Below are 10,851 nucleotides of genomic sequence, written 5' to 3' on the forward strand. Positions count from 1 at the left end.
CACCGCCTCCAACACCCTGTCACCACTGCCCAATTCGACATGTCCTGTCCGCAGTGCCAAGTCGACTTTCGGGGCGCTGTCAGGGAGTCTGCCGGCGGCTGTGAGAAAGTGAAGCTTGCAGGATGGATACGTTCCAGCCGCCCGCCCCATGTTTGCCCATGGCGCCCCCACAGCCCCTGGTGTGTGTGTTTGTGTGTGTTTGTGAGTTGCCTCGTGGTGGACGGTTGTAAGTCCGCAAAAGGAACGTAGCAGACTTGATCACAAAGATGACGATCTAGACACCCGATTGATAATTGACTGGCATTGTGGTCGGTCCGCCAGGAGCAGAAAGCGTTGGGTTTGCTGGCCGAAGAGACGGTCGTTTCCGCGAAATCAAATTGTGCCATCCTGACAATGGTCGAAAGGATGGATGCAAGCTGCAGCGCCGTGCGAGTTGGTAACCCAGTACCCCCCTCTTGGAAAAATATGCCGGTCAACGGATTTGGTTATTTTACTGACAAGGGCGCCTGTCGAAAGCATGTCCTGCAGGGGCGAGTGTTCGCCAATAACGGCTGCCTCAGTCTATGCAGCTGATGAGGTCAGGGAGCCATCCACTAACGGTCTCTTGCCAAATCAACGTCCAACGTTTCTCTGCATGCGGCCATGTTTGACCAGTGAGGCGATGCGGAGGGGGTCGTCGGGTTGCAATTAGCGGACATGTGTATAAGATCCCTGAGCCGGGCTTTAGTGTTTGCCCGGTGTACAAAGTTTGTTCCCCCAGCGGACCCCGTCACGATTTGCCAGCAAGCTTGTTGGAAAAAGACTCGGGGAGAGCCACGCTGTGGTGGGACAGAGGAGACCGTAGCTGACTTAAGCTCAAATAGGCGACCGGTGAGTTGGGAGGCTCCGCCGATGTGGATAGTTCATCTCGACCCGTAACTTGAGTATGGATGTACCCTGCCCGGAAGGGCTGCACGACGGACGGTCGAATGACCATGCTTGTGTGTGCGTACCATGCCCGCTGCGTAGCGCAAATTATTGAGCGGCCCACTTCCATCAGCAAGCAAGTCGCCAAGCGCCAACGAAGAGAGATTGAGGGGAACACAGCCGCTTACGAGCAGTCGACAGTGTCCGAATTGGCGAATCAATCAATGTCAGGCTTCGTCTTCCACATGCCATCAGTCCGAAATGGCCAAACACGTTTTCTTGCAGCCTGGGCCGATGCCGGGGTCGTGAGGAAGCGCCAATCTAGGCTGACAGGCTACAGCTCCCAAAGTGCAATGTTGAGGATGATGGTGTCGGCCCATCGGTGGGCCAGCCAGAGCATCAAACAGGCATGCCACCAATCCCATTGTCGCTTTCGGGTCCAAGGCATTGGCATTGGCATTGGCCATTGCAGTCCGCAAGCAACCGATCGTGACAGGCACTGCTAGCATGCAGGCAGGCAGCGATAGGGGAAGGAGTCTTTGAAAACGGCAAGGGGCCTGGAGGTTGTGTCAATAACCTTCTATGAGCGTCTGCTTGAGTCGATTTAACCTATCCGCTCGGTGTCTCATTCATCACCATAGGTGCATGTGCGCCTGCATGATCCGGTGGTTGCGGAAGAAGACCCGTTGCTCTAGTGTCCGGCGGAACAAGGACAACCTTGCACATCGGTTAAGCCAAGGTGGCCGGGCGGACGGGAGAGCCGGGTAGCAGCATCGGGCCATGGAGTAGATGTATCCACCCGGTGAGTATGGAAGTCCGGGTCTCCACCATGAATCGATTCCAGCAGTCAGCCTATGCCTAAGGGGCGAGGAGAGACAGTGGCTCTTGTCGTCTTGTGAATGTCGTGGCAAAAATTTATTTGCCTGGCTGGTTTGGCGAGAGTATAGAAATGTGACCTGCAATGCGATGGCCGCATGGGCTCCAGCGAGCGGCAGCTTCTTTACGATCTGCAGAGCGTCCTCGGCGTCTGGATTCCCGAGAGAACGGGCAAGGTTTGTTTGTTTGTATCTGCGGTGTCGGCCGGAGGTGAAGGCCATTGAGGCTCACCCGGCCATTCCGGCGTCCACGTTGTGTAGAGTGGGTGTGGCTTCTGTCCAAGGTGCCTCTGAGCTTGGCCCAACATCAGCAAAGGGCAAAGGTAACGAACGGATTTGATGGGCGTTGGGGATGCAACCACCTTTTTCATGAACTTAGGCATGTAACCCAACCCCTCCCAGCGACGGTGCTGCCGGCACTGGTTAGACCTGCGAGTCAAGACGAACGAGCCAACGAGTGGTGTGATGAATGGATAGACATCATGCAGCGAGGAAACAGTACTTGAATGACATCGGTGACAATATATGACAAGTGGAAATGTTGAGAAATGCCGTGGGCACCGCATATACGAAGGACGAATAGACAGCCTGAATTGAGTGCAGTGTGAGGAGATGCCAGAGTGTGGTTGGCTGGGAGAGGCGGCGGGGGACAGATCGAAAAGACAACGCGGAAAGACAACGTCAGAACCAGAGCCACAGGTAAAGGTCAGGGTAAGAATTTGTAAGGGAGGTGCCCTCTCCCTTCCCCCCTTTCCCCATTCAGTTGCAAATATGTTTTGCCTTCCCGGTCATTTCCGTCACGTGGATTGTCTCCTCGATGCCGGGTCTTGCGGTCCGGATGCAGAGACAAAGCTTCCTCTGACAGCGCAGGACACAATGGGGAGCAAAGAAGGAACTGCATCGTTAGCACGCGCGGGTGTCAACGGCAAAGATTGTAGAAGACAGCGATAGCCCAAACGTACCTGAACTGGAGGAGGAAAGAGGCCCCCCTCCTTAACTCCTACATGACCTACCTAATACACCTACATCCCATTTAAGACAACCGTGGTCTGGAATTCCGGGAAAGTGGGTGCGCTAGAAGATGGGCACAACCTTCCCTTGACCCCGCCCTTCAAGTCCAACGAGAGTAGGTAGGTAGGTAGGGACCTACGGTCGGGTCAAGGTATGTAAGTGAAGCTGATGTACCTACCTACCTACCTACCTAGGTGGGCAAAAGGTACCTACCTAATAGAAGGGGGCCGGGCACGGCCCGCCCCTTCCCTTCCTTTCCCTTCCTGTTATGTCTATCCCTCGTCTTTAGGTTACCGCCTATCCCTTCCTACCTGCCTTACCTACTACCTGGTAACCCTCCAATTACTCATGTACCTCAGCTACATCAACTGGCGAAAGGCCTGCATGATTGATTGGATATGAAAGCTAGGGCTTGCCAAAGTCCAATGCGAGGGTGGGCCATCCAATGATGCCTACCTACCGCACTACCGATATCTGACCCGTCCCTAGAAACCTACCTACCTGATATGTCAGTCAACAAGGAAAGTGGCCGGCCATTTACGTCGTCTTCATCCACCCATCTTGAAGATAGCATTCGTCTGCTTCGCATGGCACCCATCAAGACGCCTGTGTCTACCGACAGCTACCGACAGTCTGTGTCCAAGGTAGGTACGGGAGTGTCCCGTCTTGAGCGCCTGTTTGATTGCACTGCCCCGTCTCGAGTGTCAGGCGGATGTCGACTTTCGGCAGTCTGATCGTGCGACCCGAAAGAAGACCGCAGTCATATATCGCGTGCCTTGCCACTTGCTCACTGTGTTTACATCATGTTTGCAACAATTTCGGCTCAAGATGTTGTTCATGGACCGTTCTGTACATGGAAAGAAGAGTCTTCCCGAGCGAGATCCGATGCAGATGAGAACTGATTTCGCTCTGTCCTCAGAACCGGTGAGCTGCCGTACACGGCAAACAAGATCACGCTGTCCTTCAAAAACCGACCACGAGGGGAATCAGTGGTCATGAGAGACTGCGTAATCTTCTTGACTTACCTGACCTGTCGCCTTCCATATTGACCCCCTGCCTGCCTACCTAGGTAGGTAGCAAGACAGCAGCGACAACTCTGTGATGGCAAGCAGGTAGAAGCTAGCCGGTGCGGGATGTGACAAGTGCAATCAGAGGTTCTCCTGGGGCAGTGAAGGAGGAAAGGAGAGTAGTAGCATCAGCCTGACTGGCGAAGCAGTATCATCACAAACACGCGGTCAGCCTTGGCTGTCTTTCGGTACAGTAACACCAACACCAACACACCAACAACAGCAGCACACGTGTGGGTGCCCCTTTTCCAACACTCACGTTTCTGCCTTGCTCGTAACCAGCTCTCAGCTCGAACCAACCGATACTGCCGTTCGACCCTGGCATCGTTGTTCGTCGACCCTTCTCCTCAGCCAATCACGCGGTCCTATCCTCAATCGGGCGCATCTCGTCTCCAGCTGCAGCTAGTTAGCTACCTACCTACATGCAGGGCAAAAGCACAACACACAAACCGGAACCCTGCATTGCCGTGCAAAATCCCCGCCCACGATCACGGCCCGGATTGATTGTCCAGCCCATCTCGGCCTACCGAAATCCTTGTCACCGGTATCGTTGACTTGCACGCAGAAACCTAGGACTCTGGCCCTCGTGCGACATCGCCCCGCCTCCAGCCAACCACTTGCTACGAAAACACGAATCGGTCTGGAAAGAGGCCGGAAGGGCTCGTGTTGTTTTGCTACTAGGCAGTTCCGCCCACGTTTTACAGCCTTGCCACGACACCCACCAGCCCCGCGCTGTCCATCACCCTTTCGTCAGTCGACAACTTTGTCATCTCTCACACGCCGCCCGTCGTCCTCCCAGACGTTGTCCCTTGTCAACCTCCTTCGATGCCGTGGAACATCTTCACTACAGGACGCTGAGCGCCATTGGACACCCTGAGCTCATACATTGCCAACCCTTGTTCACTGCTGCTGTCATGGCAATGGAGCTGGGTTCTGACATAATACACGACATCGTTCATCCCACGGCTGCCTATTCTCAATTCATTCGCTTTCGTGCCGACCACCACGATGCTGGCGACTCATACCGCCTTCTCCCGGTGGACTGGGAGGCTTCCCAGCTGAATCCCAAGAACCGTGTTGACAGTCTCGATCCTCTGCCCAATCCTCTTTGGCGTATTGATGGCTGCACCGGACTGGGGACTCAGTTCTACGTTATCCCGCTGTTTCTTCGCTGCGTGCCGCCCATGCGCATCGATGCCTTTATTCCAGAGCAGTCAAGCCAGCCGTATGACATCCGACAACTGCTCGATTTGGATGTGGCCTTTCATACCAAGGATCGAGCTCGAGTCCAAGAGCTCAACATATCAAAGCACATTCTCCGCGCTCTACAGCTCTGGACAAAAAGTCTACCAGAGCCCGAAGCACTCTTCACCTCTATGCCATTCGGATCTCGCATCGTCTTCAAATCTCTGTCTCTGAATGTCAGAGCTATGGAAATCGACGTCGCACCAACACACTACCTGGAACGACAACTGCTCTCGTCCTCTGCCTTGGCTCAGATGTGGGGTGCTACAGTTCAGCTTCCTGAACATGTCGACATCTCCGAGGTCCACGTCGTCGAACAGATTCACGACAGTGTTTGCCTTGTCCGGATCCAAGACCGCCTGTGGATTCTGAAGACTTTGACGAGTTACACAAAGTACTTATATCATGAGCTCAAGCTCTTGTTGTCAGCGAAGCCACATCCAAACGTCATGTCACGTCCGGCTCACCTCGTCACGAAGCGATGCAGTTTTGGCAGCAAGACAGCCGTCATCGGTTTCACACTCGAGTATCACTGCTATGGTACCATGCGAGACATTGTGCCGCTACAAAGAATCCACAATACGCTTTCCCCCGCCGAACAGTTCAAATGGGCCATGCAAATCACTTCAGGTGTGTTACACCACCGTAATACCTCTGGCACATTTTATCCCGACCTTCGTCTGGACAATGTTGTTTTGTCAAAGGATAGAGATGCCATCATAGTCGACTTCGAGCAGCGGGGGGTGTGGTGTGAGTTTGCGTCCCCAGAAATCAACGCCATCGAGTACATCCGCTTGTTAGCCATTGACGAGGACATCCCCGAAGACGTAAGGGACCACTACGCCGAGATACTGAGACGTATGTGCCCCGATTTCGAAACCCTTCACAGCAGAGAAGAATACACGAATCCCGCCAACGGCTACAACATCTGCTGGGCATGCCTCAGTCCGAAAGAACAGGAAGCATCTGAGGTATACATGCTTGGAAGGGTGTTGTGGTGCATCTTCGAGGGGGCTAGCGCTCCGCAGCAAGCTGCTGTCTGGCAGTCTTACCGATGGGAGGCCAAAGTCGACTTTCCTGCCTATCTGAGGACGCCACCGAAAATACAGTCTCTTATTGACCGCTGTACCATTGGCCGCCGAGCCACGTTGGGTAATCAAATCGGCAGAGATGGCAATAGGCTTGTGTTTAAGGGTTACGGAAAGATGGCTGATCCGGGAGATATCCGTACAGCAGCCGCAACATGGTGGAAGAGAGAGGTAACATGGGCTGAAGCGTTTCTGACTACGAGAGAGGGTTCCAAGTCAGTAGGGGGGTGGGATGAAAATCACTTTGGCAGGCCAAGTCTCCAAGAGGTAATGAATGAACTGGAAAACCTGTGTGCCGAGGTTTAAATGCTTGGGGGACGGCCAAACGGTGGTTGGTGGGCTTTGCCACAGGAAGGAGGGAGCAGAGGTTGATCATGTGCGACTAGACGAACAGAGCATAACGGTTCCAAGATGAAGGAAATGGTATTTATATTGCAGACTCATGGAAGCCAAAAAAAGAAAAGAGGCCAAGCTGTGACACACCCGCCCAAGCCTATGCCTCGAGGCTTGGCTCCAGGGTGACTCAACGGATTGGACGGATAGTCTAGGAGTAAAGAAAAACTGAGTAGAAAGGAAAACAGAGGTAACTATAGAGAAGGGTGAAGGGGAACGAATGGAAATGGAAGAAGGGGTTTAAAGGAAGGGGTTGAGTGTCACAGACGTCCAGAAGAATCGAATCTTTGGTAGGAAACCTGTTCCCGCCATACTAGGAACATGTCCCCGAGCCACCTTTCGGCGCCGAAGGGCCTTCCCCTGTAGAGCCACATGGGGCTGCTTGTATCATTTCATTCTCTTGGACCCCCGGTCGTGGCCCTGACTCTGGCTTTGACGTTTCGAGCCTGCGCCAGCCGATGGCGAGGCGCCGCCGCCGGCCCTCCTCAGCCGAGAGATGAGGGATCTGAACTTTTCGACGTAGGATGCCGGCGCGCCGTGGACGCCCAGCCGGTCCAGAATGTCCTCGAGGCTGTGCAAGAACTGGGCCGCCGCGTCAGGGGGAAGGAGGTTGAGGACGCCGAGGACGAAGTCCTCGTCGCGGTCACCCACGAGGCGGAGGTAGAGGTTCCGTTCTCGGCGGGATGTCGGTGTTGTCGTCGTCGTCGTCCAAGGAGGTCCGAGATCATGGTTGCGCTCGACGACGACGGCAAGGATATGGACCAAGGCGCGGGCGGCGCTCGTGCGTTCCCGAGGCTCTAGGGGCCGGTCGCGCTCGAAGATTGCGGTGCGGATAAGGCCTACGACGCCGGTGATGTGGCGGGCTGCCCAGGCCACGTCGGGGGGGCCCTCTGCCGAGTCTCCTGAGGTTGGAGTAGTCTGGGACAAAGAGCAGGCGTCTAGCTCTTGCAGGACACGGTCGACGCGCTGGGACAGCTTGCGGAAGGGGTCATTTACGGGGTCGGTGGAGCGCATCTGGGCAAGGAAGTAGTGGAAGAAGTCGTTGTTGTCGAGTAGCATGCGGAAGACTGTGCCCTCGATGTCGCGGCGCTTCACGAGCTTCTTGCCTCTGTTGGGGGGGTCGCAGAAGAGGTCTGGGCGGTGGTCCTCTGGGGGTGAGGCGGCGACGGCAGCGAGCATCTCGCGGGCCTCAAGGACGCGTTGCGGGTTGATCGAAGAATTCTCCTCGTCTACGTCCGAATCTTCCGAGCCCTCCTCTGAGTCCGGGGCGACGACGTCACAGCGAAGGCCGTCCCCCAGGATGCCCAGATGGAAGGCCGAGATGTCGGTGAAGGGGTCACCGATCTCCTCCGGGTAGCCGTCCGAGGTCATGGTGAGCGGGGAGGTCGGGTCATGGTCGTACAGCGTCTGCTTGACGAGCTGGTCAAGAAGCCAGAGGAGATGTTTGCAGGGAGGCCCGTTCTTCTGCTGCTGTTCGCGGCAGGAGCAACGTGGCGTCGCGAAGGGGCTATCAGGGGACCCGATGCGGATCGAGCGGGGTACGAGCTCCGTCATCTGGAAGGCGTAGACATCATCCCGGAGACGACAATACTGCAGAGAGAGACGGGGAGGGTCCCTGAAGGCTTCGCGGACGCGCATTCGGGCGTCGCTGGAGAGCTTGTCGACACAGTAGATAAGCTTGGAGGGAGAGCGGATGATGGAGGGGTCCTCATCGTCGATAAGGGAGGAGTCCGAGTCCGATTCGGGCTCGGAGCTGGAGTTGTCAATGTCGTCGTAATCGGAGGCGACGTCGCTGAGAGACTGCTGGTGCGTCTGGGATCTGGTTGTGGGAGGCATCCTTTTTCCGAGAGAAAGCCCTCTAAACTTGGACACGGGAGCGGGAGGGGAGGAGGAAGACATTTATTTGGCGAAGAGGCAGAGTAATTCTGTATGTTTCAAGGAGGTTGCGGATGAAGAAGGGTTCTCCATGGTGCTACGGCTCACTGTTACTTATAAGATGTATGTAGACTAGAAGTTCAGATGGCAGGGGAGGACGGAAAAGGGGGCGGGGCAGCGGCGGAGTGAGGCCAACGATGACATGACCTAGAGGCCCAGAGGTCCAAGGCAGGCTGGCAATGTTGGCAATGTTGGATATTGTTGGAACAGGGGGGGAAGGAAGACAGAGGGAGAAGAAGACCTGAGTGAGACGGCCGTGTTCTCGCTCATGAGTGGTCATCATCCAGGTCCCATGAGGTGGGCAGTATGGAGTATGGAAGGAGGAGGGGGAAGAGAATAGGAGTAGCAACGGGGACATAAGCAGCTACTGGCTGGTCTAGCATCCCCCGTCTCGCAAGGGCTGATGAGGCCATCTTCTAGAAACAATTCCATTTTCCCTTCTCGTTTGGCTTTCGGCCTGAACCCTGACCATGGGGCCGTTGTCACGGGATTTTGCGAGCAGAGGATGGGATGTGGTGTGTGGGAGGTTGCCCAGGCAGGTCCAATTTGGCGCGGCGTACGATGTACGCATCGCCATGCATGTACTGCATGCAGTCTGCGGCAAGGGAAGCCGATTACATGGTAGAATTAGAACAGAGTTTTGAGGCGTGAAACTCCACATCAGGCGATTATAGTGGTTGAAGCCTGGGAAGAGCAATGCAGAGATGACACAGCGAGGAGGTCTTTGCGCTGGCAAAGGGAGAAAAGATGGGACGAGAGAGAGAAGGTCTTGGTTTGTGACCAGGCAGGGTGAAAGCTACGATGCGTGAACAACATGGCAAGGACTGATCTTCCCAGCCCCAAGTCAACAGGCAGGGCAGGTGACGGTTGGTTTTTTGAATCCCGGGGCTGTGGTTCGTCAGAGTGCGAAGAAGCTGCTGTTAGCCCGAGGGCATGATGAAGCGATGTCGAAGTTGAGTTGCCTTACCTACACTAGGTACGGTAGGTAGAATGGGTACTGTGATAGGAGAACAGAGTTACAGTGGTGGATGGGGACCCCGGCAACCCTGGGCCGGGTGATAGGCTAAAAGCGGGGCGCGTCTTCCAAAGGCCGAACCTTCACGGCCGACGCCGAAGGGGGTTCCCTTCATTCAACCCCACGGCTTTCAGCCTTTTTTTTCTCTTCTTTTTTCTTTTCCCATCCAGTTGCTCAATAGAGGGGGACCTTCAGCCACTGATCCCCGTCACTGTCACACCCTTCTCATTAGCGGGAAGCCGCAATCACGGACGGCCTGCTTTGCAGTCTGCCGTTTCTGGCGCTGGACCGCCCCTCTGGGCCGCGCAAACGGGCCGCTGGTCAGTGGTGCCCCACCGGAGCTACGCCGTAAAGAGGGGGGTGGTTTGGCCACAGCCCCCGACTTGGCCGCCGAACGGGCCGGCCGATTCTGCGACCGCGCTCGCGGGTTTCCCACTCTCAAAACGGCTTTTGGGAAGGATTGGAACCCTTTTGCTTTCTTTTCTTTTCTCTCTCTCTCCACAATGCGTGCTGCCAGAACATTCATAGCCTTCCTCGGGCCGCATAGTGGGCCGCATCGAAATGCGGCCTCCTTTGCTATTATTGCTGTGCTTCCTCCGACCGCCATGGCCTCCTCGCAAGGCTTTCTTTCTGCAATGGACCCCGTGGATCCAAACATTTGGTTACACTGCTTGGAATGCCTCGCTGCTGGATGCAAAATGACGGTCTGAAGAGGCCTCTGGAGGGTCTGTTCGAGGGAAGTCGGATCAGCCGCTCCAACCTGGTTCCCACGGTCCCGAGCGACATCATCGTCATCTTGGTTGTTGTCGGCGCTCGCGGACCTCTTCCAATCAAGTCATCTGGCGCCTAACACCCTGGAATCGTTGAACTTACATTGACCCTCTGCGGCTGATTGCTACAGGAGCCCTGACTGACCAACCAGCTACGCAAGACCGAGCCAAGCTTCAACGGTTCCATGAGGCATACAGACATCAGGGCGAAAGGGGCTGTCTCAGACCATTGCCCAATAAGCCTGCGTGTAGCAAGGCTGGGCTATTCATAGGTTCATCTCGAAGTCTCTTGGGATGACTGCGATGGGCAAGTCATGCTGGGACGGGCGGCTATCGCGCCTGTACCAGCCCGTCCTCAAGGTCGGCGACCTCTGGGCGGGGAGTTAGACTTGTATGACGAACTTCGGCAATGGAACTCCCCATCTTTGAACATGGCTGCCTGGCGTTAGGACCATGACTCATGTCACATGACGGTATCCCGACGTTGGCTACTGGCGTCTTGGGTGAGGGAGGGAGGAGGGGTTGTTTGGGAAACGGCTCGAGACT

At 55.6% G+C, this 10,851-nt stretch overlaps 2 protein-coding genes across 2 annotated transcripts; one reads left to right on the forward strand and one right to left on the reverse strand.

The window, feature by feature from the left end:
* Positions 1 to 4,612: 4,612 nt before the first annotated feature.
* CDEST_03309 (Putative protein kinase) lies at positions 4,613 to 6,504 on the forward strand. Its single transcript, XM_062919468.1, has one exon. The coding sequence runs from the start codon at positions 4,774 to 4,776 to the stop codon at positions 6,496 to 6,498; it is 1,725 nt and encodes a 574-aa protein (XP_062775519.1). The 5' UTR covers positions 4,613 to 4,773; the 3' UTR covers positions 6,499 to 6,504.
* Position 6,505: 1 nt separating this feature from the next.
* On the reverse strand, positions 6,506 to 8,484 carry CDEST_03310 (Putative Zinc finger, SWIM-type; the record flags this gene model as incomplete). The annotated part of the gene is made up of 2 exons (XM_062919469.1): positions 6,506 to 6,779; positions 6,854 to 8,484. One exon carries the CDS (start codon positions 8,482 to 8,484, stop codon positions 6,973 to 6,975), a length of 1,512 nt encoding a protein of 503 aa, XP_062775520.1. The 3' UTR covers positions 6,506 to 6,779; positions 6,854 to 6,972.
* Positions 8,485 to 10,851: the final 2,367 nt, after the last annotated feature.

The sequence above is a fragment of the Colletotrichum destructivum genome, chromosome 2 (assembly GCF_034447905.1).
Source record: "Colletotrichum destructivum chromosome 2, complete sequence".
Taxonomy (NCBI): Eukaryota; Fungi; Ascomycota; class Sordariomycetes; order Glomerellales; family Glomerellaceae; genus Colletotrichum; species Colletotrichum destructivum.

Excerpts from the sequence above, each read along its gene's own strand:
- CDEST_03309 (XM_062919468.1), top strand. The coding sequence starts at position 4,774 with ATGGCAATGGAGCTGGGTTCTGACATAATACACGACATCGTTCATCCC.